Below are 27,158 nucleotides of genomic sequence, written 5' to 3' on the forward strand. Positions count from 1 at the left end.
TGCCGGGGTAACGTATTGTAGTATTAGGTATAGACTGATAACTTTGTGTTAGTAGTGCTGCTTTGCCCCAGCCATCATGGGGAAAAGTATACGGTTGAGCTATTGTGTTCTTTTTGTTGTTTCCGTTTTATGGAAAACCGCCGTTGCTGGTAAGTCCTGAAAACATTTTTTTATATCCTTCTTCCTTTTTTTGTGTAATCGCAAACCATCTCTGTACAGCATCCTAACATGAGTTCGAAATAACTTCATGAAGCTCTGGCTTTCTTTCTATAACGCTTCTAGGAAAACTACTATGGTGTTTAGATACCCAGAGATTCGGAGATTCGGTTTGTCTTTCCTCTTTAGAATTCATAACATTTAATGAAGGAAATTAATTGCACGTTAAATGTGCTTATATATAAATATGAAAGGCCTGACTGCGTTTCGGGGCGTCCTGGCAAGGAGACTGCAAATGTTTCTCCTTCCGATGGCAAAAGTACCTGCCAGCTTTCTAATGGCTTAAAAATTATGAACTGAAGTTATGAATAATAATTCCTACCCTTGATTTAATAAAGACATAGAAACATACATAATGTTTCATCGGCATGATATTTTTATGGAAAATTACTCTACTAATTTGTTATAATTATTAATACAAAGATCGAAAACTTAGGAAAATTTCCTTCAATGCGGTTAGATTCGAAACAACGTCTTCTGGCAAACAGTGGTAACTGCTATGCCAACGGAACGAACCAGCGCACGTTACATATTCTATGTGCTTGTTGCAGATCTTGGCTTAGTTTTTTTGGTTCGTTCCGTTTAGTTAGCATAGCGTCTGACACGATTTGCTAGAAGACGTTGGTTCGAATTCAACCGGATCGAAGGCATTTTCTCCTGTTTAAATTTCGACCAATATCATTCGTAGAATCTTGAAACCTCTCTCATGAAAAGTTGTTATTTGAAATACAATTACAAATACAAAATCAAAAATATAAGACGATGAATCCTAAACTGACACTTAAGATTTAACTTCATGAAAATTCACCTCTATGCCGTATGTAATAAAAACGTTTCAAAACCCAAAGTATTGAGCTAGATTTGCTCTCGACTGAACCGTCTTCGTAAGTAATTATTGCTCACATATCGTTTGTATATAAGGATATATACTATATAATCTAAAACCCTAATGATAGACACTTTTTTGAAAGATCGTTTACAACAACTGGAATTATCAGGTATAGTTAATAACAATGTTACTTAGTTAATTACAGTTTGATCTTTATTGCAATGAACTTAAACGTTCTTTCCCTTATCGACTTAGTATTTAATATTTTAAAGTTTTAGTGCCACTCAGAGCTATAAATCGCAAAGATCTGAGGGGCACTGCCACGCCGCTCGTTACTCTGAGGCATCGGGTATATAACCATAAATAGAGACGAAATATTTAATTTGTTTGAAAATTATTCTGCCAAATAATTACGGTGACAACTGCGCTCCGATTGGCCAGCCGGAATTCGAAACAATTGCCGGATGTCGTCAATTGTTTCGCTTCAAATCGACGAGTTTAACTTGAGCATTGCTATAATGGACGAAAGTTGCAAAATTACATATTTAATATTGAATTACCGATGAAATGTGATTCCGTTTGTTTTGTAATTAGATGTTTCGCAGTTTATCCTACACCACAGCATGGAACATCCCCCAATAGTTAGAGATATTGTCTTTATTACAATAAATAGAGAATATTTTTGGAATATACGGACACATACACATAGGTCAGTTGTTGGCGCTGGACTACCAGCTTTCTAATTCGTGAATTCGGTGCAAACAAGAGTTGATATTTAAAAGTGATATAAGGCCCATTTACCAGATTACTTGCCTGGGATAGATGGCCTTTATTTCGTCTCCATTTCTGGTTATATACTCGATGCCCTGGGCATAAGTTGACAAGTACCATGTGCCTGTAATTTCACCAGCTCCCATCAAAACCGTAACGTAGTAATGTAAAGAGTAACATAGTTACTACTTGACGATCGAAAGCTCTTCTATGTTATGTCAATTTCTATATAATTATTAATTTGTGTCCTTTAAAAGCAGCTTAAAACTTGCTGTCAAGACATATCGACCTTTCACCCTATGTATAATTATTTTCCTAACGATTTCTCTTATATACATACACTTATGTACATAAATAGGTACCTACATATGTATAGATAAGACTTGTAACTATGTGATAAAAGTACATTCGCAACGTTGAAAATGTAAACAACGTATCGAGAACTTTAACCTCAGATATTGTTATCTTGTCGTAGCTTTTTCTTTATACAAAGTCAATGTCGTTAAGTAATTTTTAACGTTTTATAGAAATAATAAAACGATCACATGCCTGGTCTTAAACTAGGGAATTTCCTACGCTAAAAGCACCAGAACAACCACCAAAACGAGAACCAATCCAGAAAATTGCTCTACCGGCAATTGAATACTAAATTCCTTTTTTCTATTATTATATGATTATTATTTTAATAGCAGTAGCACTCTTTGTGAAAGAGTTCTGAGAGAGAGAGAGTGAGTTGTGAGAGAGTCCAGGGAAGTACTGCCACCTTACCTATTTCTGCCGCCAATCAGTAATGTGAGCATTACTGCGTTCCGGTTTCGAAGTGCAGGGGTGCTGGTGAAACTACAGACACATGGGACTTGTCAACTTCTGTCTCCTGGTGACGGGCGCAGAGGCAGTGCCCCTCAGATCTTTACGACTTAACACTCTGAGTGGCACTGCAACTGTTACGGACAGGCGTATAGCTTACCACCAGGTACACGACTTGCTCGTCCCTTCACTTGATATAATTTATACAAAAAAAAAACTAACTTCATCAACAAGATTCTTTGGCTTAGTGTTTAACTATGCCTTACGCAGACAAAGACCTGGCAACTTGAGATGATTAACTTACTTAAGGGGTTTGCCACAAGCTTTTAAAACAATATTACTTTAAGCTTACAATAACTTTTCACACCATGACACGTTTAAAGTAAGTTACAAACACATATGAACCAGTGCTACTGGTTTGTGCTTTTTGCGGTTGAGACCTTGGGCACTTGAGGCCACAGGCGAAATTTCTAGTGATCGAGCTCTCCAATCGTGTCGTAAAAGCTCCCGGTAACAAGGCAAGTTATTTCTGCTAAAGAATAAGTTTAGCTATTCAAAGGGGAAATTATGCCAGCCTTTTTGGGCACGATGCCTCAGTGAGCTCGAGGACATTTTCCGGCTTACAAACTTTCAAATACCCTACTTCATATTATTTCTCAAAATTGTCATACATAGTCTATGTGTCAGTTATATACAAATTATAAACAAACCGCTTGCAGACAAGGATATGATGGGCATTGGTCATTTAAAATTTAACAAGAAATTTTAGACCCATGTAGTATTTAAATCAGGGTTTTTCAACCTGTGGTCCATGGACCCCTAAAGTATCCATGCAATGAACACTGAGGGCTTATGGCGAGCCGTCTTCTTCTTATTAGAGTGCCTCTTCAATCCTGAAGGTTGACCGTCAGCTTCCTGTATCTATCTCTACCGGCAGCCAACCGGAACAGCTGTTCGACGGAGGCAATGCCGGTCCACTTCCAGATGTTCCGCAGCCACGATTTCTTTCTTCGCCCAGCGCTTCTCTTTCCCTACACTTTGCCCATCATCATCAGCTGTAGCAGCGCGTATCTATCGTTCCTGATCACGTGACCAAGGACTTTTCGATAGATGGCATCATTTTTCCGGGACATACGAACATAATACATGAATGTAAAAATTGGGAAACAGGTACCTACAGTGCGCGCGACCTTTTAAATTTTCGCGCCTTTTGACGGTCATCCATTATTGCAGCGAGCGAGACACACACAAAGTTATATTTTGATTTAATCGTCACCAATGAAACACATAGTCCAATCATCTTTATTTCATTGAGCAAATTACACTTGAAGTCGTCATATTGATTACACTCTACTGCTCATTCGTACGGCAGATTCCCCTGAGAAGAATGATCAAGAAGCTCTAGGGATTGGTCTTTTGGTCTTTGTACATACACATTTGAATACATTTATCATTGCAATATTTCAAAGTCAAAGTCAAAGATATTTATTCCATAGGTAAAATAAATTTACACTTGAAAACGTCACATTTAAGCTACTGCTCGTTCACTACGCTGACAACCCTGAGAAGAACGAGTAAGAAACTCGAGGGATTGCTCTTTTCAAATAAACTTAAATGCTATGGAATACACTTTGAGTCAAATTTGTGTGGATTCTGGAGCCGTATCGTCTTTCCATACATATTTATATAACACTTAGTCTTCAGTTTTGTAATATGATTTCTCGATCAAAATATTTTAATATATTTATTTAAGACATCCTAAATCGAGAATACCTGTCGGAGCTAAACGGGTCGCTACCACGGATTTTTGTCGTCCAAGTACGCAGAAGCTGTGTAATAATAACCTTTAGAATAAAGTTTTTGTTTCACTATAGTTTTAAACCTCATAAATGGCCAATTTTGAATATGACCCGATATCTTATTATAGAAGCGTACACATTGCCCCTTAAACGAATTTCTGACTTTATGAAGACGACTACTGAGAACAGCTAGTTTATTTTTATTCTTCGTATTAATGTTATGGCTGTCACAATTTCTCATAAAAAAAACTATTCTTCTTAACTTATATTACATTTTCATAAATGTAACGCTAGAGTGAGAATATTAATATCTTTAAACTATCTCTCAAAGACACTTTGGGGCCCAGATTCAGGAGAGAATCAGGACAAAGATCCTATTAATATCAATATTAAGAAAATAAAATCTAAAATAATATTGTTTCCATTGCGCACGAGTAACCATGTTAAGATTGTTAAAATTGACGTAAGAACAATATTTACTAAATCGCGTCGTAGTACAAATTCAATGAATGAATAGTCACAAAGCATTATAATGTTAAAAATCTTAGTCTTAACATTATAATAAGCTTATTTTAAGCGCGTCACGGTACGAAAAGATAATGTACAGCTAAAGTACCTAGGTAATATTGTTTTAAGAGGTTATGATAAGCCGTTACACAAACATTTGTTACCATTATACGTCACAAATTAATGTATAGAATTAACTACTTTGTTTAAATAAAAATATCTTTTGAAATTTCTTCGATTAGGTGGAGTCTACTTCATGAACTTAATCCGTCGCCTTGACAGTGAAACGCACAATTTGTTAATGAACCATCAACCCTGATAACGCCTCAAATAAGATAACAATTCCTTTGTTCCACTATCTGCGACTTCTGAACCCATTATCTACACTGAATTATATAAATAGCGCTAATTATGAATTTATGACAATGGCCCTACAGTGTTTGTGCTTTTTCAAGGACAAAATTTACAAGAAATTTGGTGGAATCTACTTCTTTTGAATATAAAGATCGAACACGCAGAAAAAATTTCATCGATCCGGTGGGATTTGAAACCATGTCCATGCTGCACCATAGCATTGTTCTATCTGAGCCACGGGTCCAGTTACCGAGTCCTATTTAACTGATGAGTTTTTCTTTTTTTCTTTTTGCCTGTTTACATAATTCATTATTAGTAGGTAGATTTAAAGGTTTAGAGAATTTTAAAGTAATTGATTTTCATAGTTACTTTGCAGGCCTTGGCCGGGAAGAAATCGCATAGTCCCTAAATGAGAAACTTTCCGTGTTCGTTTTTAGAAGTAATCCAAACATTTCCGAGCATGTTTGAGAAAAAAATATGTTCTGCACTTTGAAACATGCGTGTCTATAGATGGCATTGTGTGTTACAAATTAATTTACACTGCACCGTTAGGATAAGCGCGTTGCTCGTTCGTTCGTTCCTTCTTCATAAAAAAATTATAGAGAGGGTTAGTATAATCAAAACACATGTCAAAAGATACGGGACTGTATATGCCGCAACAGAGATTTTAACTTTACTGTAAGCTCTCTATCTCTCTTCTGGATAGAGAAGCAAGGCTAACCACAGATTACAACTGCCGTCCGCCAACTAAAACGGGGTTAGCCCCGTCAATATTTTGTAACTTAGGTAACAAAATATTTTTTTGAGATATCATTAAAAACACAGTTTTAGAATATTGAAATTTTTTTAATGATATTTCAGCTATGCATCGTTAGGATAAGTTCCGATAAGTCGAACATGGTAACTAATTTTAACTGTTTTTAAAAGAGTATTCTGTGCTCTATTTTGTGCTATTTAAAATGGTTGTTTGACCATTTGTCGCTTACCTTATTTTAGTTAACAGACGGCAGACAAGGTCTCCTGAATAAAGTATCAATGTAGACCCGAATTACATTTCGCCTGCACTTAACCACATCAATAGCCGTCAAACGATGAAACGGATGGTTTAATTCGGCAGCAGTAAGCGGTACGGCTGGAATACCCAAGCTTAAAATGACTACATCCGCTCACATGGTTATTACTCAGTATCGGTTGCATACAGCTATTTAACTGTTAAGTCTTTGATTATAATTACCGTCTACCCTTATCCGATAGTACAGACATCCTGAACAAGGTGCACCGATTTTTTACTCCAGAGCTGCGATACCTGTTGTATAAAGCTCAGGTCCGAAGCAGCATGGAGTACTGTTCGCACCTTTGGGACGGCTCTGCCAAGTACTTGCTCGATGCCCTAGATGGACTGCAGCGCTACGCCTTCCGTGTTGTCAACGATCCTCATGTAACTGAGCATGCGGAGTCGTTACAGCTTCGCAGAGATATAGCGTCTCTTAGCGTATTCTATCGCCTGTACCACGGTGAGTGCTCTGAAGAGTTATTCAACCTTATCCCTTCCTCTCCTTTCCATCAGCGGACCACCCGTGCCGGACTGCGTTGCCACAGTTGGACGGTCAGTTCAATACCGTCCCGCACTAAAAAGTTTGGCAATTCGTTTTTATGCCGAACCATCAAATTGTGGAACCAACTCCCAGCGCATGTATTCCCTCCCCTCTATAACATCGGGTCCTTCAAACGTAGTGTGAAGAAGCATTTGGCCAGACCGGCAAAATGATAGTGACGGAGTGAAGATATTTGTGTTTTCCATCCGTTACTCTCATCTTTGGACTGTATTCGCACTTTCCATCAGGCGCGGTGCAGTCATTTTGCCGAGTCACAATAAAAAAAAAAAAAAAAAACAGACAACCTACACCACACCTTTAGTATGATAAAACCACACGTAACGTCACTATAATAATATTTTTCATCACTTGACTACGATGCCCCAAATAAAACTCTCCGAACTTTCACAACGACCATGGTCGTGTAATGAGAAGAAAAAAGCCCGAGGGATTTATTTGGGCATTACAGTCAAGTTACCCTGCATGCAGTCAAACTAAGTGTGATAGAAAAAAAATTGTAGGGCTCACGGACGGTATGGTAATTACGAACCTCGACCCCAAAAGCTCTCAGTCTTCGACTTCGGGCTTCTAATAGAGACTCGTTCGTAATTTCTGTGTACAAGTGATCATATTTATTGTAATATGGCCATAGTACCTACTGATGCACATTAACTTTTCAAAATCCAAAAAAAATGTTTTCGAACATTTCCATCTCCAATTCTAACCCTCCCCTCTTTATTTAGTCAAGAAACTGTCACATTTGTAACAAATAATCTTAATCTGTTTGAATTAAACAAAAGTGCACGTCGCAAAGACAAATTGATTCTTTCAGAACCGACTGTAGAAAGCTATAAAAATGGTCCATATTATAAATCCATTCAAATTTACAACAAAATGCCTAACAATGGAAAACACACACCAAAAAACAGATTCTCAGATTTCGCAGGATTTCTCAGATCTCTACCAATATAATCTCGAAGTATAAATAGCTTACAACATTTCAACGGCAAAAATTAATGTTACATGTTATTATAACACAAACTAGTTTTAAGTAGGTACGGACAATTTTTGTTTGAAAATCGCCTCCAGTGCAAAGGAACAAGATACGTCAATGTGTAGCGTGATGTGCTGGCGTGTGTACAATTTACTATAACTATAGGGTTATACCAGGGTCCATGTGATACTATTAATTACTTCTAACAACTGTATATACCACAGAACAATAAATACAGTAGAAGTAGTTAGTTAGCGTCGGACGCGTGTCAACTATAGGTCTCGAAAGACTTACATGAGGTCAGTACGCCATTTTCTCTTTGTATGGTATGGCTGTGTCATTATTTCTTGCAAATTCTATGAAATCCTAGAAAAATGCCTTATTGTGCTGTTTTGGAATGCAAAAATATTAAATATTACCCGTGGTGGTATTTCATGTTATCGGACAGTGTTATTTTAATAAATTTAAAATTTTTTGTTCATCGAAATAATTGTTACAATGTAATGTAATGTAATTTGTTACAAGAAACGAAAGTAAAGCTGATATATGCCCTTGCAATATTGTCGCTTCTTTTTTGGAGAACTAAATTAATTACTCCAAATTCGTCGTCGTTTAGCAATTAACCGCTAGATGGCAGCACATAATTGAAATTTCAATATAATATCAAAACGTCGTAACTTGCAATAAATAGGTATTAAAGTTTCAACGATATGGCAACAGGTTAAGGTTCAAATTATATTAACAATCGAGAATTTGTTATTTCTACAAAACTACGACCAATCATTATCAAGATTTTGTAGTGGTATATACCATAGTTGCAATAAATGATATTCTATTCTATGTCAGAAATACTTTTATTTCATGAAAGATATAAAAATATTACGAATTATATGAAACAAATTACGTGTGTGAAATTTTATAACTCCCTGTTTATGAATAAAAATATTATTGTGTAATTTCGTTTGTAGAATCTGTGAACTTATCCTGATATGTAGACATTTTTTCATGAAACCAAGTGTCGAGACGAACAGGTCGTACTCCTGATGGTAAGCGACACGCCTGTCCATGACGATCTGAGGGAACAATGTTTACGATAGTTGCGAAATGTTTTAATAATTGAACAATTTTTAAAAAAGAACAATAAATGTTTAAAGATTAAAAATTAAAAAACGAACTTATCTTGTGTAGTATAGTGGACTGACTTTATATATTTTTGGCTTTATTATTATCACTTTTGTCCTGTTTTGTGAAAGCGGGACATTGTTAAGTATTTTGTGGACAGCACACAAAACTTAAAAGCGGGACGTATGGTCGCGTAAAGTCTCAAGTTTTATTGAAGTCTGTTAACGGAAATAGAATCGAAGGTCGAAAAGATTACATCTATCAGCCCCCATTCTTTTTACTTACTTCTCTTGCCATGAACTGTACATGCTACCTTAAAAGTCGTCTATATGCGTAGCATTGAATTCATATAACGTAGGATACAATCTTGTGCAGTCAATTGTACGATTGCGACTACTGTAGAGTCGATCACAGAAGTCTGTATGCATTATTCGATGTAACAAAGTAGAATTTAAAATGGACTTGCTAGTTGGATTGTACTGACTGAGTGGGTGATTACCCAATTTGTTGGAAGGGGGACTTGATTGATGCATTCTGTTTGTGTTAAGAATTATTGTGAACTGTATATCAATCGGCTATATAAGTATACGGTAACGCATGTCGATTTTATAGAGACATCAGACAAACTAAAATGTAGCAAAGTTTAGGCACCTTGGAAGGAAGCTTTGTTTTTTTTGAGAATAGATAGATGTAGATTTTCGCTATCAGATATTTCAGAACGTTTCATTATCACTAATTCTGACAAAATCCTCGTCACTATTTGAAAACTGTTTATGAGAATTTGAAGTTACAGTATTGCGATATATAGAATTTTCGCCGATTTTTCCCTCATCGCTGTCTAAATCTAAAAATTGCTATAATATGTTTTCTTGAATCACTAAGACACTTTTTCGATTCGCCTTGACTAGAAACTGATGCAGTTTTTTATTTTTCCTAACTTTCTTGTCTTATTCTCCTTGCCCCTAACCTATACCGCGAAAAATCGAGGCGACTATCCTATTCGATATTCATAGATGTCTTTTTATTATTTAACTAAGCTATATACAAAAGAACGATTATTAACATCTAGATGCGCGGTTAATGTACCAGTGCATAGTTGTAATAAAAATAAAACGGAATTGAATATAATTTTCAAAGTTATGCGACAGTGAATACTTGTGCCTGAAATTTAGAACCGTTTGTCGTGTTCGTCGCGGAGATAAACGCATGCACAAGCTAAACGCGTCTATTCCACACGAAGCCCTGCACGAACTTTGATGAGTGGTGTCTATACTCCTTGTTTAAACTAATTAATTATTCTTTGCTGCGATTTCGGGAAGTTAGATTTTTTGAAAACGAGGCACCTATCCCAATGCGGCATCTATCCCGGTTTTACCCTACGTTGCGAGGTTAATCCGGCATTTGACCTGTGTTCTTTTTTGTTGGAAAGGGTATTTCAATACTGGTCCCATTCGAATTTGAAAAAAGAATCTATCTCTAACCGGATACATCCGGCTTATGAATTCAGAGTACTATAAAAACCGACCTCAAAAGTACGTGGAATTACATCTATATGTCAAGTTTTATTAAAATCGGTTACCGGAAAGTGCGCAAACCCGGATTCATCCCCTAGTTCGCTACTATACGGGACTTGACACAGGAGATAATAAAAATCGGTTCTCACTACTCAAAGTATATTGAGAGAGAAAAACGCCTTGAATTGGAGAAAAGCAAAATCAACCATTAAAGTAATTGCTCCTTATAATAATTTAGGCACTATTTATAAAAATGAATCTTCATGCGTGAACAGCCACCCTTAGAGGATCGAGGTACCCTCTTTCCAACAAAAAAAAGAATCATCAATATCGGTACACAAATGGCGAAGTTATCGCGTAACATACATACAAAAAAAATACAGTAGAATTGAGAACCTCCTCCTTTTTTTGAAGTCGGTTAAAATGTTTTTTCTTTTTCTCCTCTTCTTTTATGATATCTTTTTTTATAATACTAAGTGACGGGGCGAAGAAATCGTATGCCTGGACATAAGTTGACATACGACCCTGATATATAAGTTGACAAGCCCCATGTGCATGTAATTTCGCCATCAAATAGTAAATATCGTCCACCTATAAAGATGCCAAGGACACTGCCATATCGCCCGTCACTCTGAGACGTAGGGTGTGTGGTACCATCGTTGTTTTCAATTTCCGTAACACAAGTGCCTTAGCTACTTTCTTCAGGGCCAGAGCACCGTATATGAATTCTAATGTGTAAATCCCACTGCTGTGCACGGGTCAGGCCATGGTCGGGGAGTTCATATGATTGTCCAATCTTCTTCCATATGCAGCTATAATCACGATATTCTCCTGTTACTGTTGTTAATAACTAAAAAACCATAGGTACATGCCACCACAGGAATCCGAACCGTGGAATTGTATATGCCAAGTTACCAACCAACCGCAAGTTTAATTAAAAAGTTTCCATTGTTATAATTATGTACTGTCATTAGTTTAGTGACATAATTATATTTGTAGATGAATCGCAAACAATGTAGAGATCCGGTTCGCGCGGTCAAAAGTTAGGGTTCGTTTCTTATCAAAAGCAAATATATGAATCAAATGTTGACGGGCCTTTGGGATATTCCTAGGTTCTAATCTAGGTTATCTGACTGTGACCTTTTACGGATCTAAGATCTACTTGTGAGGTTAGTTTGGACTTCACACGTTTTCCCAGGGCTGTGAACTTCTTCTAACTTGCGTTAAGTTGCACCATTGATGTAAAAAGACACATCTGCAAAATCACAACTTTTGTGAAACGAAAATTTAAGACTCAATTCGAATAGTTTAATGCTTAAATATGAGGGTGACACAATTTCACATATACATACTTTGTTATGTACAATTCGCATTTTTTTAGTGGAACATGTTTGAGATGGAATTTGAGGACAATCTTGAATATACACCTAATACTTGTACATACAACATTATTATACGAACTGTAAATATATTTGCATAAATGCATTACACACTTAAAACTAAAGCGTATAAAGACTAAGACAGATTTGTTAAGATACAAAGATCGAACACATTGGAAAAAATTACTCCGACCCGATGAGAATACCTTATCGCTCTAACCAACTGAGCTACAGGTCACGTTATAGAGTTGTCAAATTTCTCCTATGTCTTTTAATGAATGATGCATTATACAGTATCAAATGAAAGTTGTTTACAAAATTCACGGAAATGAATCTTATCACTACATAATTGCTTTATTAGTAATTATGTATTATAATCATTAACTATGGCAATAATATCAGAACAAATGACTTAGCCATTACTTATTGTTTATTTATAATTTGTTTCTCTGTTTGTTTGCAGATAAGTGCTCGTTAGCATGTAAAGGATGTAAGTATTTAACGTCAATAAAGAGCTTATGAACGGCGGCCATTTTTTTTATACTTTCTTATACGTCTTTCAAATCACTTATGAGTTGTCACTGTTTGCGTCATATCTTCATTTCTTAGTCGCGTAATGAAATTCAGAATAATATAAGAATAATTAATTAATAAAAATAATTAATCTTGATAAATATACCGTGTATCTTTCAACCCGGACACTGGCAGAATTGTCCTCAGTGGGACAGAAGCCAAATAACCCAAAAAAAAAAAAAAAAAAAGAATAATTATTATAATGTGAAGTTCATTGATTTTCACAATGTTTTGATATTTAATTATTTTTTGTATAATTACTAGTTTGTTACAATTATTAATACAAAGAATAATAATAATAACTATAATAATACTTTAGTTTCCATTTTTTTTTTCAAATTTACAACAGAGCTTCAACGAAATGGTTTTGTAGAAATGTGATTTGTGCTCCATCCACATCATCGGTAGAAAGGTAGAATGTTTAAAACACAATATAGGGTACCGATTACTATATCCAGCGAATTAAAAGCCCCGATATAAATTCAAACAAAAAGAGACCTTTCGATATTATTCACTTGGAAAATTATTTTCCACACAGCTCCCACGTCCCCCACTTTCCTAAACGGCCACAAATACAACTACGGCGTGGAAGGAACTGTCTCCATCTTCCTGACCGGAGCTGAAAAGCAAGAGACCAGCGTCAAACTCCTCGGCCAAGTATCCGTCGCTGCGTTGGGCAATTGCGTCAATGAGCTTGTAGTCCAAAACCTCGTGATATCTGGACCTGACGGCAAGGTATTCTACTTTAACTGTTTTGTAGCCAAGTTTTGGGACTAGATTTCTTCTCCTTATCGTATGGATGGCGTACACTATAATGTTTTCCATCGTGGTGAAAGGATTGCCAATCGGTGTAATGTACTCGCGGATTGTAATGTTGCCCAAAGTACGCCAGACGTACAGTAAAAGAATGGCATGTCGTGCAGTGTACCCTGTCCTGTCCTTTCATGTACCCTGGCAGATGAGCAGCGTTACTTTTGAAGCAAGACATAGCTCATAAGAAATCTTTGTGTTCACAGAAATACTCCAGCCCACCCGGCGTGGACAAGCCAGTGCGCTTCACACTCCAAGATGGCCGTGTTGGTTCAGAGATCTGCACCGAAGACGGAGACACGCGTCGTTCGCTCAACATCAAACGAGCCATCATATCGCTGCTGCAGTCAGAGAACAAGCCTAGCACACAGGTGAGCTCAATGACACTATAAACATGTTCATCAAACAAGAATTCTGTTAAGTTTATCCACATCATGTTTCATCATTTCGCTGATGAATCATTTTTAAAAGAAATATACTTGAAAACAAAAATTTCAGTGTTACATATCCCAAAAAAGTCTGAAATGAAAATTTTGGAACATAACCCGTACAGTTTCTATTAAAATTACCAACTCCAGTACTAATTTTCTTGTCTTCTCAGGTGGACGTATTCGGATCCTGCCCGACAGAAGTCTCATCCTCCAAAGAGGGCAACGCGTTCCTGGTGCACCGCACCCGTGACCTCTCCCGCTGCGCATACCGCGAACAGGGCAAAAATGACATCGTCAGTGGTATCTTCAATCCTACCGCAGTAAGTTTTACGTTGTTTTCCTTTTCTAAATCAAATATTTGTTCAGAAAAGTTTAAATTAAAATAAGATACATAAAAATTGCCAGCGTTTTTCGTCTCTATCTATAGTATCTATAGCCCTATATTCTTTTAATACAACTTAAACGCGTATTTTTAGTTCCCGACAAAAAAAATATGAAAAAAAGATGTGAGTTGTAATAAGTTTGACGCGTGTGCCTGTGCATCTGTGCATGTCCGAAGGTGGTTTTTTACGTGGTTTTTTACGTAATCTCCCTTTGAATCAATATACCTTGACCAGCTATATTCCAACTTCTGCAACCCATCAAAAAAAATGTTTTTTTTGTCAAACTGAAAAATTAACCTCTGTTTCAACTAATTAATAACAAATTCCGCATTGCCCATAACAGGAGATCAAAAACAGCCAAGTTCTGCAGTCCAACTTAAACGTAGAGTCGAAAGTCAACAGCGGCGTCCCTGAGAAGGTATCAGCGACCGAAGAATATCTGTATAAACCTTTCTCCGTTGGTGAAAATGGAGCCAGAGCCAAGGTCCACACCAAGCTGACGCTCACTGGAAAAACTGGTGGAGCCGCTGGATCAGGTAATTGGAAAACCCGAGAAACACACTAACAACAATTGACACAAGTTGAAAATACAAACAACAATAGATTCACATATGGTTCACCCCCTCTTTATTTCAATTCAGGAATAACTATCTTGTCGCAGGTAACTGCAATATGCAGCGCTCTATCATCTTTGAGAATCCTCATGGCCACGTGACTGGCAGCAACTTCGACGCCGCCATCGCCGCCGTCCGCGATACCGCCAAGACCCTCGCCAGTGAGGCCAACTCCAAGTCCGCTGGAGAATTTGCTCAGCTCGTCAGGGTAAGAACTATTTAGACTTATTTTGTATGGAAAACCTAAAATATATATTATAATATTGTCTTTTAGATCATATCATATATCTTCTTTCGACGACCTCGGTGGCCCAACGTTTGCACTATGGGCTGGGCCAAGAGGTCCCGGGTTCAATTCCCAGTAAGACCAATTTGTGAAATTAGCTTTTCTAAATTGGCTACGGTTCGGGTGTATTGGGTTGTGAATTCCGTTGCTCTGGTACTCAAAGTATAGGGAATTCTGTAATTTGAGCTCAGGTGATTGAGGTGGTCGCCCGGCACATTATTATAATACTTAGTTTATGCAAGCATTAATTTTCTTACAGATCCTGCGCGGTTCGAGCAAAGACGACCTCACCAAAATCTACGGACAAGTCAAAGGCAAAAACTTGGAAAGGTAATCAAAGTCTTAAAACTTTATTTTGAACGAATCCAGTCTATTGTATATCTGATATGACTAATGTCTCATATACGTTATCATCACCTATACACGTCATGTGCTGGTCACTGTATTCTAAATTTAGGTTTTATATACGTCCACGTAGTCTGTTCAGCAGGTCCGCTACGATACCTTTAACGTCTCTAATTTTTCTAATAATTTTTGTTTTTTCCAGGCGCGTATTCCTCGACGGTCTCGTTCGTGCAGGCACCGGCAGCAGCGTAGAGGTTATAGTGGATCTGATCAAAAGCCGTGGACTCAATGGCTTCGAGACACAGATTGCTCTTTTGTCCTTGGGCAACGCTAAGCACACTTCCGACGAGGCTGTAAAGGCTGCTGCGGTTAGTAATATTTATAGAAATTTTGACGACTTTTGCCCATGTTGTTTAAAGCTTGAAAGTTGCAGTCGTCCGGATTCCTAATTACTAGGTCCTTGAATCTTCCATTTTCTTTTTATTTTAAAAGCAATATTTGCCAATGAGGTGAAGCAGCAGCGGCTTAATTGCATTTACCAAGTCTCCTCCCCTTTTTTTCGAGGTGATCTAAATTTGGCAAATATAAACGACTTCTTTTCCTTTATCAGAACATTCTCGACCTTCCCAACCTGAACAACGAGGTCTACCTCGGTGTGGGCGCTTTAACTGGAGTATATTGCCGCGATCACGACTGCCACAATGTCAAATCCGATGGTGTCGCCGCCGTCAGTTCGAAATTTGCTGCCAAGCTGCAAAACTGCAAACCAAAGAACAAACAAGAGGAGGATCGTGTACGTATTAAAGTTTAAAGTTCTCTAACCTTTCATTTTCTGAACGGTGACTCTCTTGTTCTTATATTGTTATTTATCAAGAAGATCATCTGATACCTTACCACAGTCTATTAATAAACAAACATTAGTCTATGAAATTATAAGCTCGTAATGAAATTGTAACCAGTCAACCAAATGATGTATTTTTGTTAAAATGATGCGAAAGATCTACCTGATGATTATAAAAGTCAATCAAAGATTATATTTTGCTTTTGATAAGTGTAATGCGTTAAAAAAGCGTTAGGGAAAAATAAATGTTTTTATGGACAATAGAACAGAAAGGGGAAAAAGTTTGGACATCTGTTACATAGTTAAGAATTTATAAAAGTTATAAATTAAAGGAAGATAGAAGGTAAAATATAGAGAGAATGACCAAGTTAAGTGTACAGTAAACAAATAAAAGAACGTCAACATGAGCATAGCTGCTCATATTGACGTTCTTTTGATGACGTTCTGCTGCAGAAATGAGGAGTGGAGGAGGCTGATAAGAGCCTGGCTCTTAAATAGGATGTTGGTGATGAAAGATAATCGAAAATAAAAGCAAAAAGATTTGTAGTAATTTCGGTCGCAATTTGCCTGTTTATGAATTTGATATAGTTTTATGGTACCACTTACTATTAACATACTCTTGAAAATACAACCTTAATAAACTTATCTATATTCGTTTACTTTTTCTAAAATATTACTTAACATCTTGCAGGTGGTAGCAGTACTAAAGGGCATCCGTAACATCCGTCACCTCGAAGACAGCTTGGTGGATAAAATAATTCGTTGCGCCAGCGACAACAATGGCAAAGCACGAGTCAGGGTTGCTGCTATTGAAGCCATTGGTGCAGATCCTTGTGCCACTAAGGTATTATGAACAATAAACCGATTTGAAATTTATACTGAAGAATTCCATGACACTGTCTATTAAAAGCTGACCATTATTTTATTATTCGTTCTAGTTTTAGTACGACTACTGCATGCATCAATAAGCCGCTGTGAGACGACTAAAAATCCGTTAAACGTTAAAAGTTTTTTTTTTAATTATTACCTATAGTTCTTTTAAATGTCCCACTTTTATCTTAGAGGCTATAATATAGTATATCTAACGTGACCATTATTTTTTCCCTCTGAGCGGTACGCTTTGTAATTTTATTATTTCGCTTCATTAATGTTCCTTTGTCCTGTTTTATGAAAGCGGGGCATTGTTAAGTATTTTGATGACAGCGGGACAGCAAACTTAAAAGCGGGTAGTATGGTCACGTTAAGTACATCGTATAATTATATAAATGATCTAAAGTTCTTTGCCTTGTACATTTTCATAAAATGCACCAATAAACAAAAAAAATGTAAGTAGTTCAAAACGTTATCAATCTACAGGCCCACAAAGCTGCCATGGACCTGATGAAGAACCGCCAACTAGACTCTGAGATCCGCATCAAGGCATACCTAGCTGTGATAGAATGCCCATGCGCGCACTCCGCCAACGAAATCAAGACTCTGCTTGAAACTGAACCTGTGCACCAAGGTATGGTTTTAGGACCAACTTTGTTTTATAAAAACCAAACAAAATGTACTCCGGTTTGTAAACTGTTACCAGTGTCAGCGAATACAAAAGATAATGTTTAAATCAGATTTTTTTCTGACGTGATGATGATGTGTAGTTTGCTTTTTATGCACTTGGTTTCGATTAATTCTTTCTTTACAACTTGTCAGTTAGATATCCTCTACTCTAAAGATCTTACTTATTTATATCTTTGTAAACACTTTGCAGTTGGCCGTTTCATCACCTCATCGCTGCGTCACATCCGCAGTTCTGCCAATCCAGACCGCGCACACCAACAGCACCATTACAGTCAGATTCGCACACCCAACAAATTTAACGTCGATGACAGGTAACAAATCAATGTAACCACGTCCCCCACTTAACTAGATTCATAGGTACTTTTTTCAGTTCATTCCAGTTTCTGTTACCGTGCACATTCACTCTATTATTTTCGTACTATAGCCAATTCATCATTTTATTTTGATAAAACCTCATACATTCTTCTTTCTTTTCTCTTTCCTACAAATACTTCAATAATTTTATTCATTTGCAGGAAATACTCCTTTTTCCGAGAGCTTTCATATAACGTGGATGCTCTAGGGGTCGGCGGAAACTTGGAACAGACAGTTATCTACTCTCAGGACTCCTTTCTACCTAGATCTGCCAGCATGAATTTGACCGCCGAACTCTTTGGACACAGTCTTAACGTACTAGAGGTAAATTTTAAGTTCACAATTAACAATTCGTTATATGAACGAAACCAGATCTGCCAGATTCTGACTAGATTCGTTGGTGCCTTAGTTTTAAACTCTGGAAATTTCTCAGGTTGGAGGTCGTCAAGGCAACCTAGACCGCGTGGTCGAACATTTCCTTGGACCCAAGAGTTTCCTTCGCGAGCTGAAGCCCCAGGAAATTTACGACACAATCGTCAAGAACTTCCAGGAAACCGAAAAAACGGTTCAAGACAAACTCAGCCGTGGACGCCGCTCAGTCAAGACTGAAGTTGACAACTTTGATAAACACGTAAATGACATTGATACACATCTGCGTTGATACACCCATGTCCTTATAAATTCTGATCAAATCAAATGCAAGCTTCCAAAGCCTATACTTAAGTTTATTAAAGAAGTGACCAGCTTATTGTACATTTTATCAGTAATGTAATTTTAATCATGTAACTTTTACTTTGTGTTTCTCTAAGGAAAGTTCAATCCTTCAAGGCAATAAAATACTTTTGAGTTCAATTAACACATATTTCATCTTATAGCTGAAAGCGGAAACTATTTCTTACAACAACGAGCTGGATTTAGATATCTATCTGAAGCTATTTGGCACCGACGCCATCTTTCTTTCCCTCGGTGACGACAAGGGATTCGACTTTAACAGGGCCATTAGTGGACTACTCTCTGCCATCAATGGTGGCATCGACCAGGCTAAGCACTTCCAGGTGAGGCCTACTTTCCTACTTATGACAAAATTTAATTAGTAAGGAAATCAAATCTTCAATTGCTGAAAATTAGATATACTAGATAGATTCCTATGCTCAATGATAAGATAAAGTGACAGTCCATAATAATTTTTACAGCAAGAACTACGTGCCCACCTTCTTTTCCTCGACGCTGAGCTTGCTTATCCAACCTCAACCGGTTTCCCTCTGAAATTGGACCTCATTGGAGCCGCCACTGGCCGATTGGAACTCGGAACCAACATCGATCTTCGCCAGATTTACCGCAACCCCAAGAATGCCAAGATTGATGTGAAGCTAGTTCCAAGTACTGATATTGAAATTGCTGGTCTCTTCCTCGTTGACGCTGATGCCGTTGCAACTGGTCTTAAAGTTGTTACCAACCTCCACTCTTCAACTGGTGGCCATCTGATTGCCAAAGTCCTGGAAGATGGACGTGGCATTGATCTCCAGTTTGGGCTGCCCATCGAAAAGCAAGAGATTATTACCGCTTCCAATGACCTGATTTTCGTTACGAGAGAAAAGGGACGCAAAGAGAAGGAAACTGCTCTGAAGGTTGATACTCAAACAAAGGAATATACTGGATGTTTCGACCAAGTTTCTGGACTTATTGGTCTGACTCTTTGTGGAGAAGTAGTGGTGCCATTCTCAGTATCTGGTACGTCACGACGATATATTTTTTTAGAATTACAACTCTGTTCTTTCTTATACATATGTATCAATTATTACGCGTTTTGTTTCTATTAGGTCCTGATGCCCAAGCATCCGTTGCCAAATACCTAGCTCGCTATCCACTAACCGGTCAATCAAAGGTGAAACTGGTGCTGGAAAAGAACGATCTACGAGGATACCATATCAAGGCAGTACTTCGAACTGATAACCCTGCGAAGCAGAGCTTTGAAGTCCTTTTCGAAGCTGAAGGTATACTATTCTCTAACAATTCAATTTTGCTACTAGCTTCAATACTTACTTTTTTTGAAAACACCTAAAATTCTAGCCATCCGATAGTGGTGCAATGAAAATAAAATATATAACTTCCAAAAAGTCAACTGTCAAAATTAAAATTCATCTAAAAACTATTCAAGTCCACCATAAATTTATCGAGACAAAGTTAATTATTCAAGAAGTGATATTTTTTTATTGCCATTGCCAGTGATATTAGAAGATGAAGATGCTATCCTACATCAAAATGAACAACCACCTATTTTAATTTTCCTACACACAAAACTAGAAATGTCCAAAGTTTCAGAGCGAATTTAATTGTATAAAAAATATTTATTTTACAAAAACTTATGGTTTGTGAATTTTGGTATACGGATTAAAGGCTAAGTCTCTTAAAGTCATAAACTGCATAAATTAATCTATAATAAATCAATAGGAACAAAGAGCAACCGCCGTACCTCGCTGTCAGGAGAATACATCACCACCCCTGACGAACGGACCCTCAAACTGTCACTCGAAGCCCCAATTAAGACCATTTACGGTCAAGTCTCTTACATCACCAAGAACACTGAACGCGTCCTTTTGGCTAAAGCCAAGATTGATGCCGCTGAATATTACGGTAAAATTGGTTTCCTCGTCAACGGCAACGAACAACGCTATGTTTTCAAACCCATTATTGAGTACCAAGTTCCTGACGAACAAGGCAAAAAGAACCTTAAAGTAGATGGCCAACTAATAAGAGAAAAGACGAATCTTGGTGCAAAATACATTATTGAAGGTCTTAAGATTACTCTGCCAAACTCAAATGAATTCGTCGATATTCACGGCCACTTGTTATATGAACCTAAGAACTATGAATTAGATCTCAAGGCGAAGAAGGGAGACCACAACTTGCAATTAAATGGTAATCTTAAGAATTACGACGTAAGAGTTGAGTTCAAGAATACTTTGAATCCCATAATCAACTTTAAGGTCAACGGACATATTGAGAATACTAATGAAAACGTAAGTTTTTAAGAATAATCCACGTTTAATGATCATTTAAGTTAACAACGATTATAGTCACAATGATCGCTGCACACTCCCTATTTCCTTAGAACGCCTATTAAGAATGAATCTGTCTTAACTTCGATAAATGTCCCTTTTAGCTCCGTCGCAAAAAGAGCGGACTTCTGACTGCGTGTCTGTATCTGTGATCACTAAGCAGTTTTGTTTTTTTTTCATTTCAAAATTAATTTAATCGAGATGGTTCTCTATGTTTGATAAGCATCTTTCTTTAAACAGCTGAACGTTTAAAGTTCATCAACTTTTTACTCAATTCCTGTAGGGATTTCAGTCATACAATTATTATTATTACTTATTTTATTTCCACTTGTCCGATCGACTTCAAATTTGGTATTCTATGGAAATCTCATAACATGAAAATAATATGGTAACCTTTATCTGATGCTCCAACCAGGATAGTCCGCAGACTATCCAACTCTTCAACTTCTTTCAGTACACCAATCGTATTTGAATTCATTAAATCGGTCTCGACGAGTTATAGGTTTACAGATAGTGACTCTACGACTTGATGATACATCATGAGTACGCTGTTTGGTACTGGGGTTTTATAAATTTAATTGTAAGTTTTATTCATTTGTAAGTAATGGTTAATTGTAACATTTTTGTCAAATGTTTTTAGTACCACAACGACATTGAATTGGCATACAGCAACAACTTTGAGGATCCACAAAGACGCGTAATATTCAACCAGTTGCTCAAATATCACAGGGCCCCAAATGCACAGGATGTTGCAGTCATCACTAAAAACAGATGTAAGTTTTAAAAACCTTCGTTTACGAAGTTCGACCAGTGTATACTGCACATCAAGCTGGCTAACGCTTTTTTTTATTTCCTTCCACTTAGAATTACCACAACTACATTTATTTATAAGTTAATCTCTTGCAGTTGAAATCCGATATCTACCTATTAAGATCAAAGTAGATGCTGACATTGACTCCAAGAAGGTAGACATTGAACTCGAAGGCCAGTACCAAGATAAGAGCGCCGAGTTTGACCTAGAAGCAAGAACTCAAATTAAGAAACCTGGAGACTATAGCGTTAAAGTTAAAGGAGAATATAATAAGCAGGGAATTGAAGCGTTTGCAAAGAGAGACATTGAATCAGCTGACAAATCCAATTTAGAAAATTATGTCGTTATAAAGGGAGTTGGCAAATACGAACTCTCTGGTGTTGTCCTTCACAAGACCAAGGCAAACGATATGAATGTGGGTGCTGTTGGACACTTCAAAATTTCTGGTGGTGGCAAAACTGAAGATATCGCGTAAGTTTTATTCATTATTTTAATTCAGTTATATAATTATGTACGTCCTGTACATTTCGTTTTACTGTAGGCTTAAATGGCCGAGCTTAACATGGAGTAGACTTTAACATTCAATTTTTTGATGGCTGGCGTAAATGTCAATCGTCATCTAAAGAATTGTAATAAAGAAAATTCTATTAAGTGTACTATTCTTATAAAATAGCTACTTGACTGAATAACAATATTACTCTGTTTCTTTTACATCAGATTCGACATTGGAGCAATTGAAAACGCAAAGCTCTACTCCTCTCATGCTAAGATCTCCACCACTAAGGGCGAGATTCTGGACTTTTTACTTAAACTGAACCGTGGAGCCAATCCGTCTGGACAGATCAAATTAAACGTCAGGGATATTTTCAACACCAACGGACAGTTCCAGGTCACTGACAAGGACGGAAAAGGCAACGGTGTCATCATTGTTGACTTCAAGAAGGTACCTAAGTTATTATTAAATCTATTTCCCACCAACAAATTGACCACAGCATTAAATAAAACTGAAGACGTAATGAGAAGTGGATTTGAAACATCTGTAATTTTGGATGCTCATAACTTTTTGTTGTACAGATACCTGACCCCAAAACAAATCAACTGTTTTGACCTTTTGGTTCTGAGCTCATGAATGTGGAGAAAAGTATGAAATAAACGTAATCTTTACCCTGTAAGCCGTAAAATTCATTTTGGTATGACTTCCTGATCGTGTCATTAATGAATAACATTAAAAGAAATATAGTTTTTACAAATAGAGAATACGAAATTCAATCTGCTATAGTTAAGGTCGTTGTGGTTTAGCGGTTGCTTTGCAAGTTGAGGCGGAGCGACATTAGAGTCACATAAAAAATAAAATATTATTTAGCTATGGCTATAATCATACATAATATTGTAAATAATCTTTTTATACCTCTGGATAGGTGTGAGGAATGTCTTGACAATGTTAGAGCTTCGATGTAAACCACCACCCAGAAACATTAGGTGAATGAAATAAAAAAGTTTTAACTTCGTGGGTAACTCAGAAATACTTGTTTTTTTCTAAATTATAATTAGTAAACAGCTTAAAACATTTTAAAATGTAACAATCCCGTTAAATAATTCATACTAAAATAAAACTGTTCTCGTGAAATCTAACCACGGATATTAGTTAGTAATGTGCAGTCCAAACACTAAGCCGCTCGACCAATTTACAGGGATGTGAAATGTCGAAATTGGTATAGGCTTTAAATATTCTTGATCATCTTTAAAGATGATTTTATATTAGATTTAAAATTGAAATTCCTGTTTTTTTTTCTGTTTAACACGTAAAATGGCTTTCGGAACCAAAAGATCGATTTGGGCATATCGGAGGGTCATGTATAATAGAGTGTGGGTACATTCAGTGTAGTGGAAATGAAACTAATTTTTGGAACTTAAATCGCGTATGTACACTTGTTTCTTTTTCAAACAAACCAACATCCTGGCTGGTCACGGCTGGCTCCACTATTTACAGTCACAGTTGTTTTATTAAAAAAAGAGTTTCAATTCCAAAAAAATAATTGCGAAAACCTAACTCGATATTCCAGGTACTTTTGAAGAAGTTAATTTATCTAGAAATTAATTTAGTCAATCAATTCATTCATTGTCAATAGTGTAGTTTATCAATAATTGCATTTAACTTTAAACGTGAATGAAAGAATATATATATATATAGCTATTTGATATTTGTCGCGATATCTGGTGAACCAATAGGTACTAAATACTCGAGTACGCTCTTTGTTCGCGATTAGCAATCCCCTTGATTTATATGAGAATTTAAGAGTAACATATGAAAATGAATATGTACGTGTAAATTTATATCACATTACACAATAGGATGTAGGTAACTACAAGAAAATCATATTTAGTTCTAAAGAAGCTAGAGCTGTAGTGATTTGACAAAAAGATGTATCATTTCCAACTAATGACAAATGTTTAAAATAAAAAAATATTGATATGAGTCGGCTTAGCGCTCCCTTGATACAGATCTAATCTAACGTAACGTAGGCTCAAGTATAATGAATTCACTTTATTTCAGTCTCAACGCAAGATCAAGGGAGATGTAAAGTTCGTGGTTAAGGATCCTGTATACAACGCCGATGTCGACCTGTTCCTCAATTTCGAAAAGGACAACAATGACAAAGTCCATATCAGCACTAACACTAAGAACACAGATAAACTTATCGACTCTAAGTAAGTACAGGTGTTATTCATCCATATATCTGTTTTTGCCATTTAAACTCCAAAAACTAAAAAGTAACAATCTTTCTCAGGAACAAATTCAACTATCGTGATCAAAAGTTCGAGGTGAATGTGCACCGTGATGGCGAAATTACTGGTAAAGGCAATTCTCACGCTAATGTGGAAGTCGTACTACCGAATGAGAGGTGCTTCAACCTAAAGATTAACAAAAACGTTGATATTAAGAACGATGTAAGTTAAAAAAGTACACAATTTCATTATATATTTTTTTATGATACTAAATAACTGGATGAACATGCGATACTTACCCCATAACATTGCAATGGCAATCTGAGTTTTAAATTGCAAAGGTCTGGAGGGCACTACCGCTGTACGCGTCACACTGAGACACAAAGTTTAGAAGTCCCATGTACCTGTAGTAACGCTAACATTCATGCTTGGTGGCAGAAATAATGCTGCTACTGAATATTCAAATAACTAACGACATATTGTAGCAGTGTTTCTTCTTCTATATTCAACAGCTAAATTCTTATTGGTGCAAGTAACGTTGTCGGTCAAATCAAAGCGTTTATTCAAGTTATATAATACAGAAATTTAAAAAAAGAGATAATAGAGTTCTCGTCCATTATTTTGCAATAAACCAAGTCTTACTTAATTTTAAAACAATTGTCTCAAATAGTTAACATTATACTTCTCAGGTTGTCAACGGCCAAGCGGAATGCAGCCTCTCAGATGCACCCAAGCGCGGTGGTCCAGCTTCCACTATCACATTTAAAGGCAAAGTAACCAATACTAACTATGATAAACAGGAGTTGAATTTAGAAGGCCAGATTGAGCTGAAACTAAAGGACGGCAAGAACTTGGTCAACAATTGGTACCTGAAGAACCAACCTGAGGGTGAGGGAAAGAGCCAGTATGAATACAAGGTTAGTGACTTAAAATTGTTTCACGATTTTTGTAGTTTACCAGCCAATTAAGATATTTTATTGGTTTTGCTCGCACCTAACACCCTGTAGTATTATGTGTAAATAATGTTAATTAAATCATACAGACCGAAGTTAAGGGCAACCTTATCCCGCAACCAGCATCACTCTCTGTAAGCCGTAACCGGGACCGCACGGGACCCTCATCTGATGAGAAAATCCGCGTGAAGGGCAACTACGGTAACGACATGAGCTTTGAGTACACCGGCTCTGCCATCATCAAGGAACATAACAACGACGTCTCTAAGTGAGTATTTCTGTTTTGAACTTGAATTTCATGAGAAGTTCCTGAATTAATCTTCTGTATAAAACAATTTAAACTTCTGCCCACTGTCTATAAATTATATACCTATATATACTGCTCAGCGTGGTTTTATAAGTCTATTTTGGCTTGGCAACTCTTATTGTCTTTAAAAAGCTTTCAGTCTGTCAATACCTACTAATTTGTTTCTTTATTTTACAAAGATACCAGCAAGACAGCAACCTTAACATCCGATTGCCGTTTGAGCAGGCTCATGATATCAGATTGGCGTCTAACGTTGTCTTCCTTTTCCCTGCCAACGAAAACGTCTTCATTGAGGTAAGAGATTACAATTGTCGCGAGCTTATCACATTTTGTCATTTTTCTGCCAACCTGTTTAAAATTCTAACTGAATATGAAAGGAAATAAGTCGAGGTTTTTAAATTTATTACTTATTGCTGCAACAGTATACGATCATCGAGCAAGCGCAAGTGAACGCGGACGTCTACAAGTTCGACTCGAGCGGCAAGTTAGGACTGCAGAAAGGCTTCGAGAAAGTGAAGGTGCTAGTGCCTCATCAGGAACCTCTCGTATTGGAAGTTCACTACAACGTTGATACCGATAGTGAGTACACGCTAAACTATTTGAAAGATAGTACGGCTAGAGGTAATTACGCTTTTGTTACTTTGCAACGGACCGCGTGTGCAAACTGACTGCATCAGTCGTGGTCATGCAACCTGTAAAGATCCCGAAACGTTGCTTTGTTTGAAAAAAAAAAGTGAAACATGAGATTCAGATCCATAAAAATTGTTTCATGTCCAATGTCTAATAATAATAGCCAACTCGATATTCGGTCTTTTCAGATGAAAAGAAGAAGCTGTCAGTGGACCTGAAGTCTCAATACGGCAAGGGCAAAACAGCAAATATAGCTCTGGGTGCACAGGTAGCGTCGCAAGAGTTCGACATTCAGATAAACGCCAATGCACCTCAAGCTGAAAAGCTTAAGAAACTGGCCCTGCAGATCGTGGGCAAGGTAATGTTCAAGCAATACAAATTAAGATACTGTCCGATGTGGGAAGACTTCAATGTAATACATTGGATGCCGATTTTGCGAAACATATTCGAATCTTCCTCGTATATTTTTCCCGAACTAAAATTTTACGATTGGTTATCACTTAAATTCAGACAAACTATGGAACATTAATTAATTATAACGTGTCTTCAAGTTAAGGTTCTTGGTGGCCGTTTGTGACCTGGTTATA

At 36.9% G+C, this 27,158-nt stretch overlaps 2 protein-coding genes across 2 annotated transcripts in view; one reads left to right on the top strand and one right to left on the bottom strand.

Annotated features, from left to right (window-relative positions):
* Positions 1-26,987, top strand: LOC113228945 (apolipophorins-like). The gene is made up of 30 exons (XM_026462388.1): positions 1-149; positions 12,351-12,377; positions 12,999-13,195; positions 13,477-13,641; positions 13,872-14,021; positions 14,428-14,620; positions 14,746-14,906; positions 15,244-15,314; positions 15,532-15,697; positions 15,940-16,122; positions 16,862-17,014; positions 17,527-17,674; positions 17,921-18,041; positions 18,246-18,408; positions 18,518-18,715; positions 18,960-19,139; positions 19,278-19,815; positions 19,905-20,078; positions 20,536-21,104; positions 21,784-21,916; positions 22,050-22,425; positions 22,672-22,897; positions 24,509-24,663; positions 24,744-24,903; positions 25,371-25,598; positions 25,724-25,902; positions 26,121-26,235; positions 26,364-26,520; positions 26,760-26,929; positions 26,976-26,987. The coding sequence occupies exons 1-30, from the start codon at positions 77-79 to the stop codon at positions 26,985-26,987; spliced, it is 5,541 nt and encodes a 1,846-aa protein (XP_026318173.1). The 5' UTR covers positions 1-76.
* A 135-nt stretch (positions 26,988-27,122) lies between these two features.
* Positions 27,123-27,158, bottom strand: part of LOC113228946 — an 88,695-nt gene continuing 88,659 nt past the window's right edge. Inside the window, exon 32 of the mRNA XM_026462389.1 lies at positions 27,123-27,149. Coding sequence (XP_026318174.1) covers positions 27,123-27,149 — 27 coding nt within the window. The remainder of the gene's footprint in view (positions 27,150-27,158) is intronic.

Source organism: Hyposmocoma kahamanoa, unplaced genomic scaffold (assembly GCF_003589595.1).
Source record: "Hyposmocoma kahamanoa isolate Upper Pololo Valley unplaced genomic scaffold, ASM358959v1 263, whole genome shotgun sequence".
NCBI classification, from domain to species: Eukaryota; Metazoa; Arthropoda; class Insecta; order Lepidoptera; family Cosmopterigidae; genus Hyposmocoma; species Hyposmocoma kahamanoa.